General features: G+C 37.2%; 1 protein-coding gene across 1 annotated transcript in view; it reads left to right on the top strand.

Annotated features, from left to right (window-relative positions):
* The window catches only part of ARFGEF3 (ARFGEF family member 3), a 229,582-nt gene extending 210,817 nt beyond the window's left edge, over positions 1–18,765 (top strand). Inside the window, exons 33-34 of the mRNA XM_069077269.1 lie at positions 7,474–8,698; positions 10,160–18,765. Coding sequence (XP_068933370.1) covers positions 7,474–8,698; positions 10,160–10,351 — 1,417 coding nt within the window. The 3' untranslated portion in view covers positions 10,352–18,765. The remainder of the gene's footprint in view (positions 1–7,473; positions 8,699–10,159) is intronic.
* The last annotated feature ends 2,118 nt before the right edge of the window (positions 18,766–20,883 follow it).

Below are 20,883 nucleotides of genomic sequence, written 5' to 3'. Positions count from 1 at the left end.
TTTAGCCTCATGACAACTGTGGGATGTAAGTGCTATGATCTTCTCCATTTTACAGATAAGGAAACTAAAGTAGAAAGAGAAATTAAGTGATTTGCCCAGGGTCACATACCTTGTAAGGGTCTGAGGCTGAAATGAATTCAAATCTTCCTGACTCCAGGTCTAAGAGATCTAGCCACTTTGAAACCTAGCTCCCTCCACAAAGTAATTAAGTACATGGTAGTTTGGTGTGGAGGTCACTTGAGGCTGGAGGGATCAAGAAGGACTTTATGTAGGAGATGGCACTTGGGCTATGTCTTGAAGAAAGGGATAGATTCTGTGAGGTAAAGATGGAATGTATCCCAAGCATAAACACTGTCTTTGGGCTCTAAAATTATTATACTGATTCTGTATCTGAAGATGAATGCAAAGATTTTTTTGCATATTTTCCATTCTTTTTTTATTCCTCTTTATTGGGTAGTCTTTTTTCCCATAAGGGGTATGTGTTGCCTCAACTGAATAATAAAGAACTGTCTGTGCCCAGAGGTGCCTACAAATTCCCCACCCAAATAAATAATCAGTGTGAGTAATCTTGCCCAGCATCTCTTCCTCCTACTGTCCCTCTACCTGACTGGTTTTGGTAAGCCTTCTAGAGAACAGTGTAGACAGGGCATGAAAAAATATGCAGTGGCTTATTGGATACTTTAAAAAATTTAGACCCATAGCATAGAACAAAGACTGATGGGAAGAACTTATGGAAGGGCAGATGTTAGCATACTACATATAAGAAATAACTTATTTTGATATTCAGAGCTGTCTAAAAATAGAGTATACCGCTTCAGGAAGTAGCAAGTTTGCCATTACTAGAGATCTCCAAGCAGAGGCTAAAATGTATTAGAGATATTGTACAAAAGATTAGTGTTTCAGATAGGCTGAACTAATTGACTTCTAAGGGCCCTTCCAACTCTTATGGTGATTCCAGTGGGAGCAAGGGAGGAAGAAAATGATCAATCATAACATTAAATTAGAATGAGAGAGTGCCGGCCGGGAGTTGGAGGACCCGAGTTCGGTTTCGGCCTCAGACACTTAATACCCACACAAAAAAACTAGCTGTGTAACCTTGGGCAAGTTACTTAACCCCAACTGACCTCCAAAAGGCCAAAAAAATTAGAATGAGAATGAAAAAAATGTTATGGTTTTTGGCTTGATTCAGTAGTCACAGAGAGAAAGTTCTTAAAATTCTATAAGAACTTGCAGTCGAACTTTGGGGGGTGATGGAGAAGGAGGAGAATTTTTAGAGTATCTATAATATTTGTATTTAAGGATTGCAACTCAAATAAGAAAATGTAAGTGAAATGTTTTGCAAACCTTAAAATAAATATAAGAGCCAGGTTTTTGTAATTATTATGGGGGTTGGGGCGGCCAGGTAGCACAGCGAGTAAGAGCACCGGCTCCAGTGTCAGAACGAACTGGAGATCGAATCCCGGGCTCAGACACTTAAGCACCCACCCAGAAACACCTGGACGTGTAACCTTGAGCAAGTTACTTAACCCCAATTGCTTAGGGGCGGCCAGGTGGCTCAGCGAGTAAGAGCACCGGCTCCAGTGTTGAGATGACTTGGAGACCGAATCCCGGGCTCAGACACTCAGCACCACACCCAGAAATAACTGGCCGTGTAACCTTGAGCAAGTTACTTAACCCCAAGCACCTATATATAGCATATAATAGGGAACAGAGTTTACATGTAATCCAGGTTTCAAGCCTTATTCACTTGTATAAGATTCCTCTCATTGGTGGAGAGATGACTACTCAATGTTCTCAGGCCTCTGCAAGGGGAGGAGCTGGCTAGGACTTAGGGGACGAAAGCTTTTCTTGTTCTGAATTTCAGGAGAGGTCATTCATTTCCAGGCCCTTCCCTTTGTGGGGAGCTCCCTGGAGAGAGAGAAAAGAATCTGGGGAAGAAGCAGACAAGTACCTTGATATGATCCAGTACCTTTATATGTCTCTAATTTCCAGATGCCTCACTAGAGGCTTTGAGGAGTTTCCTCTTGGGCAAGATCAAGGACTGTCTGGTTTGAACTGAGATATCTCCCTCCCAGTGAGAGAACTCATTCACCCTGTGCATTCTAATCTGCATAACTTCTCTCATTTCTGTTTAGCATGAATAAGTGGTTTGCCCTCTGTTCACTATTTGTGATGGTCTTTATGTAACTAGAATTTGGGGAGAAGGCAGTCAAGCCTTTGTATATAGCTTGGGACATGCGTTCCCCATGAAAGGATAATGACCAGGAAAAGAGCGTGAATTTTAAAAAAGCATTTCCTCTAGATTAGCTCTATGTAAGGCAGGTGGGACAAATCTATGTGAATGTATATGTCACCTACGTGGACAACCTATGTGGAACAAATATCCTACATATGTTTGTGTTTTCTTGACAAGAAAGACATTCAGAAGGGGACATAGACAAGCAGAGCAATGTTGGCACTACTGTATTAATTTTAATATGTCAAAAATTAGTAATAGATTCACCATTTTCTATAATACTCCCTTTTTCTATTGTTCTTAGCATATAGAAATATTTATCTTTGTTGGTGTTTGTCAAGTTCATAATGAAATAAAAAATAAAAAGTTCATAATAAAAAATAAAATATATTTTTTTTCCTTGGAAAAAGGCCTAGTTTAAAATATATAAGAGGGATTTCATTGAGATTGGGAACTGCTGGGTGAGGAAATTCCCTTTTATCAATACAAGTTACCTTCTCTATAATTTATAGTCTTAGCAAGTTGCTAGAAGACTGACAGATTCAGTGACTTGCCTGGGGTCACACAGTATGTTAGAGGCAGAACTTGAACCCAGTTCTTCCTGGCTTCAAGGCCACCTGTCCATCCACTATAAAGTGTGGAAATTGGAGAAAAATTTTCTTTAAGTTGTCTCTTTCAAAGGATTTTAAAATATACTTAATAATACAGTTACATACCCTTTCTAATATGGCCATAGATATGTTGTTGTTTTTGTTTTTATTTTGGAGGCAATTGGGGTTAAAGGACTTGCCCAGGGTCACACAGTTATTAAGTGTCTGAGGATGGATCTGAACTTAGGTCCTTCTGACTCCAAAGCCTGTACTCTATACACTGTGCCACCTAGCTGCCCCCATTGACATGTTTAAGGCAATTTTTTATTACATACTAAACTCAATTATTCATTCATCCAGTCTAAATGTCTATTATTCTTTGACCTTACATGATAGAGAAGGTGAAACTCAAGCATTTACATCTTTATAGTAGCTTTGATAAAAGGTTTAGAAAAGGGAAAACTTGAAAGCATTGGCTAACTTTTGAGATAATACATGTCAGCAAAGGTGAATGGGTTGGTTATATGTAAAAAGTTATTATTAGCTATTTTTTTGCAGGTCTGAAACTTGTATTTATTCCCAATGCATTTCTTCACTTTCCCTTTTTATGCTTTCTCAATTTTACATCATTAAGCAGGAATCTAAAGTATTTATTATAAAGTGCACCATTTCTACATTTATACACTAAGCCCTTAAGAGAAAAAAAAAACTTCTCTTGGCAATTGGCAATGATGCTTTGTGACTCACACTTGTCTTTGAATTAGCATCTCATCTAATTATGAAAATGGTTTCTACTTCCGGAAATATGTCACGAACTTGATTATCTGTTGGATAATTAAGAACTTAACCTTCAGAAATCAGACTTAGTCCATGTCAACTCTCACCTTTGATCTTGTACTCCCTGAGCCCAAGGCTTTGGCAGAGTCTAGTGAACAGAGTCTCATATTCACTCCCCAATAAAAACCATTTCCTCTGTACCTTGATGGGAAGTAATCTGTTTGTTTTTTTTTTTTTTTTGCTTTTTTGAAGGGCAACTGGGATTAAGTGACTTGCCCAAGTTCACATGGCTAGTTTTTGTGTTAAGTTCTGAGGTCATATTTGAACTCAGGTCCTCCTGACTCCAGGGCCAGTGCTCTATTCACTGTGCCACCTAGCTGCCCCAAAGTAATCTGTTTTTGATAGCTTAAACAATGTCTAAGAGCTATTAGTTTAACCTTGATTTCCTAGTTCCTGAACTTGGGCATTTGGTGATATTTTATTAAAGCCTAAGCAGCATTTTAGACTTTTGTACCAGAACTCATCTGGCTATGGGGATAGAGGGATATTAATTTTTGGTCAATCTTTTGAGTCTTCTGTGTTCATTATTAAGCTCTGTATTCACTTCATTGCAATTTTTAGATGATAGTACATTTAATATGTAAGAATTATCAGAACCTTATTATTCATCATATCATTGGCATGTGTGGTAGGTGATAGATGGAATGACTGAGGAAAAAAAAGGTTCGAGCTTCTGAGTATCTCAATTTATTAAGCAATGCATGCCAATTACTTAACAAATTGGGACCAGGCCTCTTCCTCTGATTATAGCTGGACCCCAAATACAGGGGTAGATGGACTTTAATACATTGAAAACAATTAATCAAATAAGGCCAATTAATTAAAAGGAAACAATACAACATTAGGTAATCTGATTTCTAATTGTATGAAAAATTAAGGACTTTCCAAGTTGGGAGAGATCAAACAGGTGTAATTCCCTGAATTCAGAAAAAGGGGTGTCCCTCCCTCCCCAAGTGTTCAGTTAACAATCACAGGAACATGAATACAATAAATGATTCTTCTGTATAGAGCCAGTTTTCAGATAAGACATATGGATTGCTTGAGATGCACAATTGTGAGAAAACTGCTTGCATCAATCTTTGGATTTGACTAAGTTTCTGGTCAGCATCACCTAGTTAGAAACCCTTAGTTAACGGTCTATAAAACAGCAAATAGAGATGGTCCAGGTTCCCAGCCACATAGGGTTAGGTCCAAACAATACAATAAGGTTTTCTCCCAATTCCTACAATTGAATAAAGTTTTCTTTTAAGATAGAAGTTGAACTAGACTCACAACTAAATAGAAAGGGAACTGAACAAGCCCTGGAATTGAGTCACAAGACAGAATCAGTGTGATTCACTCTGTTCCCACAATTAACCATTTGCTGTTCTAATCCCCTCAATTCCCTCACATGGAATCATATTTTTCCCTTGAAGCATTGTTAGACAAAGGTTGATAGAATACTACTCATACCTTCAAGCGTAGGGAAGTATCGTCCCTTAATTTTTGTCAGTTGAAGCATATTAGTTCATTGAATTTACAAATTCTATAAATTTTATTTTTATTCTCTTAGGATCATAGATGGAACTGAAATGGACCTTGGGGGTTATTAGTTTAAATATCTCATTTTGTATATAAAAAAACTTAGGCCTAAGGCCTAAGAAAGTGGTTGAGTGACTGGATCCAAGGTCACAGAGCTAGTAAAATATCAAAATGTGGGGTTTTGGCCTCAGATCCTCTGGTTTCAAATCCAACCCCCTTTCCATAACACCACTTCCTCATCAACCTTAGTTCAAAGCCAACACTGCAGTCAAACAGCAAGAGTCAAGCAAATGAGAAGGATGTTCTTTGGCCTTTAAACCTCATATGCTGGGGCAGCTAGGTGGGGCAGTTAATAGAACATAAGTCTTGGAGTCAGGAGGACCTGAGTTCAGATCCAGCCTCAGACACTTAACACTAGCCATGTGACCTCGGGCAAGTCACTTAACCCCAATTGCCCTACCTTCCCCCCTCTAAAAAGCAAAAACAAACAAACAAACAAAAACCCCCCAAACCTCATATGATAATAAAATTTGTCATAATTTCAACACGTAGTAATTTTTGACAGATGATATGAATTCTACTTACTTTATAAGTAAACATGATACTCTTTTTTCGTTATATTGTTTGGTATCTTCTAAGAGTAAGGCAAAGAGAACACAAAAACATTATTAACCCAAAGTACAGTAGGTTAAAACATAAAGGGAATTTGTCATTTAACTTAATATAGCACCTGGAAATGTGGTTTTCTTAGTGTAAAATTTCAACAACAACAAAAAAAAGGTCTAATCATTAACTAGTATTTACTGAGTGACCATTGCAAAAAAGCTGTAATATATGTAAAGTGCTTTACAAACCTTAAATGGGCTATAAAACTGTCCGTGGTTGTTGTTACTATTATTATCAAAAGTTATATGCTGATTTATTATAATTTGCCTGGAGGGGCCCCCAGACTATAGTAGAATCATTATTCTAAGACTGCACAAAGGACTCTTGTTGCTGCCCTTGAGAGGGTCAGGAGTAATTGCAGAGAAAATGCACACATTCCTATCGACTTTCCTTGACTTTGGAACAAATTAGCAGGTAACTAGGAATTACTCGTGTCCCTTCCAAAGCACCTCTAATGTTATGAGTTTTTCAGCCTTTTTATCTGTCCTAACCTATATAACAGAAGCAGTTAAATATTTCACATATATTTAATAGGGAGTTGATAGAATATTTTATTTCCTCACAAATCCTCCTAGGGAGCTCTAAATTTTTAGATTTCCAGCAATAATCTCAAACCCAAGGGACACTCCATCTGCCACATCTGTGCCTTTATTCTGTATGCCTGGAGGGTACTCCCTCCTTAGCCCCACCTCACAGAGTCCCTTTCTTTAAATAAGATGGCAACTCAAGCACCATCTTCTACATGAAATCTTTCCTGGTTCCCCTCAATTGCTAGTGCCTTCCCTCTCAAACTGCCTTATATGTAACTACATTGTATATTTTTGTATTTATTCTCTTTGTAGTTATTATGTATAATATGTATATATGTATATACTTATTCATCTCCTCCATTAGAATATTATTGCCTTAAGAATAGGTGGCGGCTAGGTGGCACAGAGTAAGAGTGCCAGCCCCGGAGTCGGGAGGACCCGGGATCGGTTCCAGCCTCAGATACTTAACACCCATACAAAAAGGCTGGCTGTGTAACCTTGGGCAAGTTACTTAACCCCAATTGCTTAAAAAAAAAGAATAGGGATTGTTTCAATCTATGTACTTGCATCCTTAGTACCTAGCACACTGAAGGCACTTAAATGAATTCTTGATTGACTGATATTGTATACCTATGTGTATGTGTGCGTGCACACTCATAGTAAAAGGTTTGAAATGGACAGAGCAGATCGATAGGACTAAACATAGATCTTTGCTGTAATTTAAGAATAAATTGTAACTGTTGCTACTGTGACTGCAGCATGGTCTCAGGTGTGCAATATTCTGAGTCGCTACTATAAATTATTAATTAAAACCAGCAGTTTTATTAGCTTCCTAAGACACTGATAATAATTGTTATTCAGTATCATGGTTTATGTTAATCCCCCAACTTCTAAATATAACTTTGTATGTCTGGGATGACATTAAAGTTCATTAGAATGAATTTAGGCATTTTAAAAGTCATAATAATGAAAGGAAAGCATTAGAATGTAGCTAACTGTAGCAGTTACTGCAATGTCTATAATGTGTCTGAGTTATATTGAAGTCCTTTATAAGAGACAAATGGAATACTAATTTCTTTCTTTTTCTTTGAAGTGTCTCTTTCAGGGAAATTGTGGTGAGTTTATTGTCTCATCAAGTGCTGCTACAGAACTTATATGACATCTTGTTAGAAGAGTTTGTCAAAGGCCCCTCCCAAGGAGAAGAGAAGACAGTCCAAGTGCCAGAAAACAAGCTGGCTGGTTTCCTCAGGTATATCTCCATGCAGAATTTGGCCGTCATCTTTGACTTGCTGTTGGACTCCTATAGGACAGCCAGAGAGTTTGACACCAGCCCAGGGTTGAAATGCTTGCTGAAAAAAGTGTCTGGCATTGGAGGGGCAGCCAACCTATACCGCCAATCTGCGATGAGTTTTAACATCTATTTTCATGCCCTAGTCTGTGCTGTCTTGACCAATCAGGAGAATATCACTGCTGAACAGGTGAAGAAAGTCCTTTTTGAAGATGATGAAAGAAGTACAGATTCTTCCCAGCAATGCTCATCAGAGGATGAAGATATTTTTGAAGAAACAGCCCAAGTCAGTCCCCCACGGGGGAAGGAGAAGAGACAATGGCGGGCTAGAATACCCTCTCTGAGTGTCCAGCCAGTCAGCAATGCAGACTGGGTGTGGTTAGTCAAAAGGCTTCATAAGCTCTGCATGGAACTGTGCAACAATTACATCCAGATGCATTTGGATCTGGAGAATAATGTGGAGGAACCTCCAACCTTCAAGAGTGACCCTTTCTTCATTCTCCCCTCCTTCCAATCTGAGTCATCCACTCCATCCACAGGAGGATTTTCAGGAAAGGATACACCATCTGAGGATGATCGCAGTCAGTCAAGGGATCATATGTCTGATGGCATGCCCCCAAAGGGAAACACTGGGGATGCATCAGAGCTGCCCCCCAGCCCCAAAGGGGAGAGGAAAGATCAAAGTAGGAAGAAAGAGTGGTGGGAGAGTGCAGGAAACAAGATCTATACCATGGCCACTGACAAAACTATTTCGAAGTTGATGACTGAGTACAAGAAGAGGAAGCAGCAGCAACATAACCTAGTCCCATTTGCCAAAGACATCAAGGTGGAGAAGAAAGGAGAGCAACTGGGCTCCAGGGGGCCAGATTCACCCCTCCTCCAGCGTCCACAACATTTGATAGACCAGGGCCAAATGAGGCATTCCTTCAGCGCTGGTCCAGAGATCCTAAGGCAAGAGAAGAGGCCACGCTCTGGCTCAACAGTGAGCTCCTTGAGTATATCTGTGAGAGACGCCGAGGCCCAGATCCAGGTAGGGCCTAGAACCCACAGAAGTACAATAGTAGTACAGAAGTACAAAGTAGGAAACATAAGATGACATATTTTAGACTCAAGGCAATATGTTGTATTATGAAATATGGTCAAACCTGGGCAATGAATTAATGTCTTGGTTGGAGCAGACATGGCAGAAAAATTTTTTAACATCATAAGAAGATGGTGTTGACACATCTACTTTAGTATAATGTCAGTGCTTGATCTTAACACCCTCAGAGAGACTCAGTATATGTTCTTATAAAACAAGCTTTTCTAACCTTTTTTGTATCATGGACCCTTTTTAGAAATCTAGTAAATTCTTTCTTCTGATAATCTTTTAAAATGCACAAAAAAAGACATGGGATTTCAAAGAAAATAAAATTATATTGAAATTCAGTTATAAAAATTTAATACAAGTTCACAGACCCCAGATTAAGAACCCCTTCTATAAAAAAAACTGTGACAGACTTTTTTTTTGCCTTTTGGAGGGGGAAGGCAGGGTAATTGGGGTTAAGTGACTTGCCCAAGGTCACATGGCTTGTAAGTGTTAAGTGTCTGAGAATGGACTTGAACTTGGGCCCTTCTGACTCCAGAGCCGGTGCTCTATTCACTGTGCCACCTAGCCACCCCATGAAATACTTTTTGAAGTTTCATAATAGAAATAATTGTTTAGTATCAGAAAACAGAATGTCATAATTAAGAGAGAGCTAGAATTGGAGTCGGGAAGACATCTAGCCCATATATTTACTAACCGTGTGACCATAAGTAAGTCATTTAACAACCATCTGCCCCAGTTTCCTTATCTGTAAACAAATAGCCACAATAGCAATAATACCTCACTGAGTTGTGAGGATGAAATGAAATTATAAGATTATCTATATTTAAAATAGGAAGAGATCTTAGAGGGAATTTACTCTAGCTCCCCCATTTTGTAGCTGAGAAATTGAAGCTCATAAAAATAAATGACTTTCCCAAAAGTCACACAGGTAGAAAGTTATAGAGGCAGTGCTTTTTAAACATCAGTATTATCATTACTGTAAAAGGGTAATATTATAGATTTAGAGTTTAAACTTCAACTGAGAACTTAGTTTGTTATATTGATAGTATGAGAACCAATTTAACATGGTAACCCCAGGTATAAATAATTTATTTTAAAGTATATAGAGGGACAGTAATTTATTCACCTGTTATATCACTGCACAAATTTTTCCTTAGGGTTTTCTTATTGCCACTTTCTTTTACCTTGAAGCTCACAGCTGTATGTGTATTTAAAAATGCTCATGTCTTTTAGGTGTCTGATGCCTTTCTTACCTACTCCATTATAAAATGCCATTTTTGTTGTAAAGAAAAACTGGTTGTAGGCCTAAAAACCTGAGGATTTTTAGTGATAATCAAATTTGAACATGAAAATAATATAATGAAGAACACTAAAGTTTTTTAACTTTCTTTTTCCTTTTAGGCATGGACCAACATGGTGCTAACAGTTCTCAATCAGATTCAGATCTTGCCAGACCAGACGTTTATTGCCCTCCAGCCAGCAGTATTCCCTTGTATCAGCCAACTGACTTGTCATGTGACGGATAATCGTGTTAGACAGGCTGTAAGGGAATGGCTTGGGAGAGTGGGCCGAGTCTATGACATCATCATATAAAAGAAACACATTCCATCAGATAGGAGAAGAAAGTAATGAGGGTTAAAGGTATGCCAACAATCTGGTTGACAACAGTGTCCCACCTCCCCCTTTAACATTTAGGAGAAGGAGCCTGTACATTTGGAGATGGTAACCAAACAAGAAGTCTTTCAGGATACCCAACCTTGAGCCAGCCATGTGTCTGGTCCAGGCAAATAAACCACATGAGATGCATTGATCTCACTCACTGCTTTAGGACTGTCTATATCACTGAAGTTCATTTTTCTACATGTTGAACATTATTACCCATTGTTTCAGCGTGTGATTGTTTCCAGGAAGGTCATATTCAAGGGCTGCCCTTTTGAAAGCACTTTGTTGGCTCAGTGGAATTAGATACAAGGGGGACATTGCAATTGATGCCACCCCCTTTTTAAAAAAAAGCCTGCTAGTAAGTCAGGTTAGTGTCAAAAACTCAGAAAATTAGTAGCAGGTGATGTAAATGGTAGGAAGAGCTAGACCTCCCATGTCAATTAGATGGGGATGGAAGGGAATATAAGGATGTTGTTAAATGAAAGACAACTTTTGCCAAATATGCCCAAAAGATTATCAGGATGCTTGTAAAAAAAAATAATCCTCTTTAAATAAAGCTTTACAAGCATTTGTACCAGCTTAACCAAGAAGAGTAAATTCAAGTTTTTGTTTCCCTTTTTATTTAGAGACTCTTTCCTGAGATAATGACAGCAGTCCTGGCCCTATACTCACAGTGCCCAATGATTTATTGGAGTATTATTATTATTATTAGAAAACTTAGGAGCTGTCATATGGTTAGGAATGGTTTGGTTGATTTAATCTCATGAATGATGTTTTGAGAACTTGCCAGGAAACAGTGTGGATCAATGGTGTCTCAACTACTCCAGTTTTCCTTTGTATAGTCAGACCTGAGTACCATATTTGTCTGAAGATAAGGTAAGGTGCTAGAAAAAAAAATGAACACATCTTACCTTAAATTCACAGGCATGGTGCATAGGTAAGGATAACTTAAAAGTCCTTCTGTGAGGCTTTTATTGCTGGAATAAACAGACTCTTGGTAGTTGTTTCAAATCCCTTATAAAGTGATACCTCAGGGTAGAGACAGGTACAAGAACTGGGCTGTATGATTTAATTACTTTTAAATCTGCTTTTAAAACCTTATTATGTTTCTTTAGTTCAAAATGCTTTATTCTGACTTTTTAGTTTTTGAGAGCAGCAAGTGGTTAAAAAGACAGACTGGGAAGAAGTTGATAAGTAACACCAGCTTTGCCATCAGACCTGGAAAAGCTAAGGGACAAGGGGATCATTTTGCATCACAAAGGGCAAGGAATGGAATGTGTAATAGAGTTGAGTTCATTTGTGAACTAGACATTTCTTTGGAAAGTAGAGGAATTTTGTATTCAAGGTCACTGTATACTTCAGTCAACCCAATAAATGGAACAAAGGTAGTTAAACCATAAGTTATACTGACCTTCATCTAGATGCAACAAGAGAGGAAATTTAGGATGTAACTCTTAATAGTTACAATATATTTTAGATTTCTCAAAAGCTATAGCCATTCTAATGATAAATTAATCTTACCAAGTTCATAAGAAAGTCTTTCAGAGACAAGAGATAGGACAAATGATGACTTCTACCCATCTACCCCCAAATCCGTTTATTCCAAACTGAGTGTTCACTCATTCCTCAAAATAAAACACAAACTATTTGCCAAGGGGTACTAAGAATTTCCTACTAGATTTTATTTAGTCTTGACAGTTAAAATGCTCCATTTGGGCAGGACAATTTTTCTTTCTTTAAGAAGGGGCTTTATGATCTTATATATTATCTGGAGGGGTGAGGACTAGCTCTAAGTCCCAAATTTTATGAGTGGATTGTTGAAGGCATTTTTCTCTCTAATAGTTTAGGGGGAAAGAAAGAACATAATTATAGACTATGTCATCTAGTGGCATCCACAGGGAAGAGGTGAATGTGTTCCAGTTGTACAGTACTCATTCCTCATACTCATTGTTTAACATATATCATCCCACTAGCCAAGAATTAATAGATTTGGGAGATCCTTTCCAACTCTGACATTCTGTGAAGTTACCCACCAAGCCAGGGGAACTCTTTGTTTGGCTTCCTAATAGTTTTATATGCTATGGATTTCCTATGATTTGTAAGTGGACTTGGTGGCATTATAAATACTTTTTCAAAGAAGACTGAGCTGTGTTTTGTTTCATAGCTTAGTTTTCTCCTTGGAAATCCCCCAAGGGTTCTACAGGTGGTGAAATTGTATATAAAAATGCATCAATCTGGTTCTATATGGAAAGCAAATTTGTTATATTGAATTCTTTGTTATAACTGTAGGAGAGAAAAGTACCTGTTTTTCTCCGCCACCAGGTAGAATGTGAAAACTGCTTCCTTGTACAAACAGAATGCCTTTTAAGAATACTGGCTATAGCAGATATTGCCCTCAAAAATACCCCTAAACAATTCCTACAGCATCATTGGTCCTAAATTGAGGTTCTCAGCTAACAGAAATTGAAAAACTATTTACATTTCTGGAAGAGAGAGTAAGGCTGATAACTTGGTGCAATACGGCCTCACTTAAATTCCATTCACACATGTCAAGACCTCACCCCACGATATCATTGGTCCTCTTCGAAAATCGACAAACAACAACAATACTCTACCTATAGTCTGACCAAGGTAGAGCACAGTAGGGATATTGTTTCACTAGTCTTAAACACTAGCTTTCTTAATTGTCCTAAAAGCATGAATTTAGAGCTAGAAATAACCTTTGAAATCGTAAAGGTGAAATGAGTGCCCAAGATCACTCAGGTAGTAAGTAGAAGAATCCAAATTCAAACCTTGGTCCTCAGATTCCACATCCAGTCTTCTTTCCACTGCCCTATGATGCTCCCTGATCATAGCAACTGAATTATGTAGTAGTATATTTTCAGGAGGGGAATTGACTCATTCATGATCCCATACCTAGAAAGTATTAGTGGCAGGCTTTGAGCCTAGGTCATCTCACTAATATCTAGTATTCTTTCCACCACCATATATACATAGGCAACTCAAGTCCCAGATCATAGTAACAGTCATCAAAGTACTAAAGGACAACAAAGAAATTGGGAGAATTTTCAAGGAGAGCAAAAGCAGGATTTAAATGGGTTTGGGAAGACTGAACTGAGGGCACAGAAGAAGGAAATTATGTAAGGTTTTAGATTAGATAAAAACTGAGATATACATTATTGCTTACTTCTGCATAGTTCCTCTAAGCTCAACATAATCAAAGTACAGTTATTGATCACCTACTATGTGACAGGAAAATAATCCTGCCCCCAGGAATTTACATTCTTTTGAGAGAGACAGCAAGAATACATATGATGATATATGATACATTTGATTTTCTTTAAGCAAACAGAGAACTAATCTTTAATCTTAAAACCAGTCCCTTCAATGTTATTTTAGGGAACTGATAAAATCAAGCATATACAATGAAACATTCACATTTTATTTACAGTTCTGCAGAAAGTAAAAACTAAACTCTCAACAATCTTTACTGTTCAGTGAGGTATTGTAGCTCAGGTCACAGTGTCGCAACCCATCAATCCCTTCTCTTTGTATCCTTGGGAAGGAAATTGAACTATATGGATGTTGTATGGAAAAAAATAAACCAATTTGGGGAACCAAATGTCCTCTCTAATAGCAAGAATTAAGTATATACTGTTGTTTATAAGATCAATCATCAAACCAACAAACATTTATTAATCATATACTGCATGAAGGGAATGGTGCTAAGTGCTGAGGGAAATAGAGTATCACTAAAAAGGTACTAATTTTCCAAGGAGACTATAGTATACAATATTACATAAGTGCATTTGGAGCAAAACAAAGTATTGTTCGAGGAATATTGCTACTGACTCCTGGGGATCAGGGAAGATCATGAAGGACATTGTATTTGAGATGGGCTTTAAAAGGAACATGGGGATTTCAACTAGCAAAGATGGGGAAAGGAAGCCATTTCCGACAAAAGAAACAGTATAAGGAAGGTCTGGAAGTGGGAAAGTGCTGCTCACGGTCATGGGGCAGGAAGTAGGCAAGTTTGGCTAGAACACAGAGTGACTGGAATGGATTAATTGTAAAAGAAGTTTAGAAAGACAGGGTTGTGCCAGATCGTAGATGGAGTACTTTAAATGTCAGTTAAGGAAATTTAAACTTTACTAGGTAAGCAATCTAAAACCTCTAAAGAATTTTAAAGACAAATTCATTCTTTACAACTATTCTTTTCTGGTACCAATTAATATTTTTAAAGGCAGAGGCAGTCCCAGGTATCACCGTGAATGGATGGTGGAACCTGAATGCAGATCTTTGCATATCTACCCTTCCTGACTTAGTCATTATTTAGATTAATTATTTAGATCTGTCATGTAATCCTGGGCTAGGAAGGATACCTTTCGACTTGTAGTACTTGGGTATTTTATGCTTTTTCACAAAAGATGACACCAATGTAGAAGGCCTGTGAAATCAGGGGGCACCTCAATTCACAATTATCCATTTTCCACAAAATTGTTTGTCCTTCCCCTCCTTCTCTAGGGGAATACCCTTGAACACATTCCCCTTTCTCTGTTGAAGGTGGGTGAGTGGTACAGTGCATATTGCCTGTCTATATTAGACACAGAAACTCACCTATTACTGTAGGAGGTGAGGTGAAGATGCCAGTAAGGTGAGAACCTGTGCATGTTTTAAATGTTTGCATTTAAAACAGTATTACTTCAGGGAACAGATAGAGTCTTGTGAAGAACTTAATAGGCAGTAATACTTAACTTATTTTGAAATGGTGTCATTTCTTAATTTAAGAAGAAAACTATATTAAACAACATCCCTATATCTTTGCTTAATGTTTCAGGGGCTTGGGGGCAAGTAGGGCAGAGAAACAAAGAGAGAACTATACATAAAGAGCCTGATTCCTTTTAAGATTTCATTGTGGAACCTCCACCATTTTCTACCACAAATTATTTTTCTAGGCCAATCTGTTTATTACCCTGAGGAATCAAGTTTCCTTTAGTAATTCATAAGTACTTGGCTGTTAAAAAATCAACCAGACTTACCAAATGTCAAAGAGAAACAGAGTTTGACAGAGGAAAGACAGTATTCGAGTTTAATGACTTTTCAACCACACTTGGCTCACATCTTTCTGGTTTCCATTTTGAACATACTGGTAATTGGTGTTTTTTAAAAGGACAGAAGACTATGAATGTACATGTCCTATAAACAGTTGTTAGAATCTTTGTCATTGGAGAACTAGATGCTGTTTTTAAGTGATGTAATAATTTGTCTCATGTTGATTCTTTAACTTCTATAGAAGGTGATTTCAAATTTAAGCAAAGTATTTGAATTTATTGTGTCTAGGCATACTTATGGGGTCATTTCTATAGAAGCCTACAGCATCTTTAGGTACTGCTTAATAGATAATCTTGATTATAAACTCTTCCTCTTCTCCCTCTCTCATGCTGTTCCTTTTACATAACTCACAGATGGGTCACCAAAAATATCCTCACTTTCTTGAGCTCAAAACTAAAATTTTCCCCTAGAATGTCAGCTTTTGCTTACATGTGCTATGTAAATGAACTATTTGGATTAATCTCGTATATATCCTTGGAACTTATACTTTCGATTCTTACCATACTTTTGAGCATGGTAACACCAGATTGTTCCCAGTCAAGGGGGATCCCGTTTTACAAATGGTACACCTACCTTGTTAAAGTGGTGTTATTTGTTGGCCATTTTGTAGTAGTTTAAATGGTCAAAAACCTTGCTACTACATCTTACTGTTTTTGCCTTACTCTGTTTTCAGTAGTCATTGTGTTTTCATGCCCACTTCTGTTAATTTGATAAAATAGGTACTTGCTGACATCATCATGCAATCCCTTGGTAAGAAGTTAACTCATTTAGTTGACAACATTTTGAAAACACTGGTAGTATATATGCACAGGCACAGTGTATGTAAACACAATTAAGGTACATGAATAATTACATTTTCCTCTAGTCTTGGGTAAGCAAGGTATGATTGGCACTGTATACTGAATACTATGTACAGTCTGTAAGAAAAAGACAATGCAGTATGTAGGAAAATCAATAAATCAACAAATGCCTACGATGTGCCAAGAGACCTAAAACAAAACTGAGGCAGTCCCTTCCTTCAAAAAGCTTCAAAAATTGGAGGTGGCTAGGTGGTACAGTGAATAGAGCACCCACCCCTAGAGTCAGGAGGACCTGATTTCAAATCCAGCCTCAGACACTTAACGTTTACGAGCCATGTGACCTTGGGCAAGTCACTTAACCCCAATTGCTCTGCCTTCCCCCCTCCAAAAAGCAAAAAAACAAAAACAAAAAAAAATCTTATAATCTATAGATTAATTCTGATGTTATTTCACTTAGAATTTGTGATAATTCCAGCACAAGGATAAAGTTTTCCTATAATCTGTGTATTAAATCTGATGTTATTAGAATTTGTAATAATTCCAGCACAAGGATGAAGTTTTCCTTCAAATTATACTATTTGCTTTAAAAAATACAAACAAGATTTTAGACTTTTTAAAGCACTTTAGAAGCCCCAGTCTCTTATATAAACTATTACATCATTCTTATATGGTCATTAATAAATTAATTCTCACAACTCTTTACTGGATGAACCATCCGTAAAAATCACATAATCTCAGAGGTGAACGGAACCTTGGGGATCATGTGGTCTGGCCTCTTCATAAACTGATCTGTAATTCATACTTTTTCCTGACTCAGAATGTTCTTTTCTCCAACTACTCTGAATTATTTAGTTTTGACTACAGTTGATGAGAACTAGGATCATATGCAAGGTATAGAACGGGAGGGTGTCAGAAAGGCAAATCCTTGCAATCTGACATGACTTGTAGTTAAATAATTTCATTCCTTATTAAAATCATTTATGAAATTAAACTAGATCTTAACCTGAAGTTATATTAGTTATAAACTTAATCATTTTGCATTTTATGCATCAGCAACCATTGTTTTCAAATGATGGAAAATTAGATTACCACTTTCCTTCCTCCCCCTCAAAAAGCCCCAAATTGTCTCCTCTTAATTGATTGGCATATCATGTGTTGTCATGTTAGTTTTCATAGGCTTTTCCTTCAATCCTTTAGTTTCACAAATCAAGAACCTGGAAATTGCAGCCACTAGTATCTGTTTACATCTACCTTACTGTTATTTGCAAGCTGCCCTATTCTCCTGTGTTTCTTCTAATATATCCCAAATGGCTCCAGTTAGATCTATTTCCTTCTTCTATTAGAAAAAGAGAATCCCATCCAATTGGCAGACCTTAACAATTAAGATGATTTTCATAATGGCTCTAATATACTATGGCTTCAATTACAAGTAACAGCTGTGCTAGGATTGCTAGTGGCCTGGCTTATAAAAAGGACATTGCATGGGCATAGGCCAGCTTGCTTATAGGTCAGGGACTTTGTTCTGATGTCCAGTATTTTGTCTTATTGTAATAACAGTGCTGCAAAATCAGCCACCTTTTTGTATCATCAGTTCAGATCTCCGTCCTTGCTCAAATAAATGTTGAATAAGACCTAAGGGTTATTATACGGGGGTCCATGAACTTGGGTTTTTAAAAATATTTTGATGTGTTCTAAATACATAATTGGTTTTCTTTGTAATGCTATGTATTTTATTTTATACATTTAAAAAAATGATTCTGGAAAGGGATTGACAGCTTTTACCAGATTGCTAAAGGGGTCCACCCCCCCCACACACACACATTAAATATTTCTGATCTAAAAAGAAAACAATATGCTCCCTACATATTTCTTTCCCAGCAGAGCCAAAAGGAGGTTAATGTCTTTTTGCCCTTTCAGCATTATGCCAAAGACTAAACTTGTTTTTGCATTTTAAATCAAAGACAGACTGTCTAAACTATAGTGTTGCCATGATGATGTCAGTATAACTGTTTTAACTACATCTGTAGTGATTCTAAACTCAACAACCATGGCCATTTTTTTCACCAGGAGTCTTGAGTGTGTTTTTTTCTTTCCCCTAGAGAATTAACATGAGCTCAACAAGGAAGTTCAAAATTTGGTTTTACCTTCCATCTCTTCTGTATCAATTCCAAAGTCCATTTGTTCTAATTTCTAGGAAAAAAAATATAAACTGCAAATCATTCTACCCAGTTCCTCTTTGTGTTCGTCTGTGGACATTTGATTTGGTTACTATATATCTGTTTGTTGTCAAACAGGTCACCATGAGCTGGCTTGCAAATGTATTTTGTGTATATTTTGTTCAAATTGAAAATTATGAAAGGAAACTATTTTAAAAGAAATTGTATTTCTGTTGCTCGTGTTGTAGAATAAAGATATAAATGCATAAAAAAACAAGGAGTCTGACATCCTTTGGAAACTAATAATTTGTTTGCTAAAATGGTCAGTTCAAACAACTTATCTTAAGAAAAGGATGTCTTTTTTTTTAACTGCAGTGAAATGGTACACAGGGAATCCAACATAGAAATCAAACTTCTGGGAAGTGAAAGAAAAGTCATCGGTTCTTGGAACCACTGTTTGATCATGGCAACATAAAGATCTTAGCAAAACATGACTATTTCATTGTCTTATTTCTTAAAAGCAGGTTGTAAATGGTACCCGTTAAGTGTAAAGTAATGAATGAATACAAATTATTGCTCCCCTGCACCCTCAGAGGTACTGGAAAGGTCTTGAAGTCTTGAAGACAGTTTCCTACTCAAACCTATTTTCATTATTTGTAGATTAGGAATTTTAATACTGGTATTGTCTACCTCACAGAATTATGGTGAGGAAATAACTTGATATACTAAAAGCACTATATAAATGTGAGTTATTACTTCCCTAATATGACCTTTCCCTCTCTTCTCTAGTGTTAACCATTTCCTTAGTTTCATATTATAGGAAAGATTTAGATTTGCCGGGGGAACTGTAATGTTAAGTAACATCCTTATTTTCTCAGAGCCATTATGTACCGGAAGCAGGGTCTGAACCCAGGCCTGCATGATTGACTCCAAGGCTAGTATTCTGTCCGCTATGCCAGGCCACTAGTTAGTATGGTTAATGGGATTTCTTCACCAGAAGTTCCTCCTACCAAAGAAATGACAGATACATACCCCACTTCCACCCCCACCCCTAAAGTGGGGAAGAATACAGCAAGAGATAGAGTTACCAGATTTTTTTTTAAGTTTGAAAACCACAGTACTAAAATAAAACCAATAGGGACGGCCAGGTGGCTCAGCGAGTAAGAGCACCGGCTCTGGTGTTGGGATGACCTAGAGATCGAATCCCAGGCTCAGACACTCAGTACCACACCCAGAAATAACTGGCTGTGTAACCTTGAGCAAGTTACTTAACCCCGATTGCTAAAAATAAAAATAAAAAATAAAACCAAGTACAGAACATCTTATACCATATACTGAGCCTCCAAATGGAGACATCACTGAAATATAGAGGATAATACTGTGAGAGTTCATGACCAAACAAGAGTAAGATAGGAACACCAGAGGTAAAATGGACAATTCTGATTACATAAAATTTAGAAAGATTTTCCCCAAATAAACCCACTGTATCTAAAATTAAAAGTAAAGTAGTTAAGTGGGGAGAAAAATTCTTACAGCAAGTTTCTCTGAAAATGGTCTATTTCCAAGATATGTAGGGAACTGATGATAATTTATAAGATTAAATTCTGCAGTAGAAAAATGGTAAAGAGATATAAATAAGCACTTTTCAGAGGAAGAAATCCATGCTTTCAACAACCATATGAAAGAACATTCTAAGACACTAATCATTAGAGAAATGAAAAATAAAACAACTCTGAAGTTCTACCTTTACAACTATCTGATTGGCAAAACTGACAAATAAATGACAAATACTGGAGAGACTGTGGAAAAACTGGGATATTAATATACTGCTAGTGGGACTGTGAACTGATCCATTCATTCTGGAAAGTAAATTGAAATTATGCCCCCAAGGCTACTAAAATGCTCATAAGCTTTGAAACAGAAATATTGCTACTAGCTGCCAATAAAAGTAGAATAGTTAAAAATTTGAGAAACCAAAGTACCTGGGGCAATTAGATGGCACAGTGGAGCACTGGTCCTTAAGTCAGGAAGACCTGAGTTCAAATCCAGCCTCAGACACTTGACATTTATTTGCTTTGTGACCCTGGGCAATTAATTTAACCCCAATTGCCTCACGAAAGAAAGAAAGAAGGAAAGGAAGGAAGGAAGGAAGGAAGGAAGGAGGGAAGGAAGGAAGGAAGAAGTACTTGCAAAATAAAAATGGAACAAAAAACAATGCAAAATATAATGACATATCCTCAAACATATAGTAATGACACTTTTAGAGGAATTAAGAAAGAATTACCATTAGTAGAAAAATTATAAGATCAAATATAAAAATAGGAGGAAAAAATGCTAGAAGAACTAAGCTAGATTTTTAGAAAATTTTCATTTTCTAAATCAAATTGTACACAGT

Source organism: Petaurus breviceps, unplaced genomic scaffold (assembly GCF_028583685.1).
Source record: "Petaurus breviceps papuanus isolate PSGF00001 unplaced genomic scaffold, PetGlider_PUasm1.0 90977, whole genome shotgun sequence".
Lineage (NCBI taxonomy): Eukaryota > Metazoa > Chordata > Mammalia > Diprotodontia > Petauridae > Petaurus > Petaurus breviceps.
The sequence above is the reverse complement of the archived record's forward strand: the minus strand, read 5'-3'. Positions and strand labels throughout refer to the sequence as shown.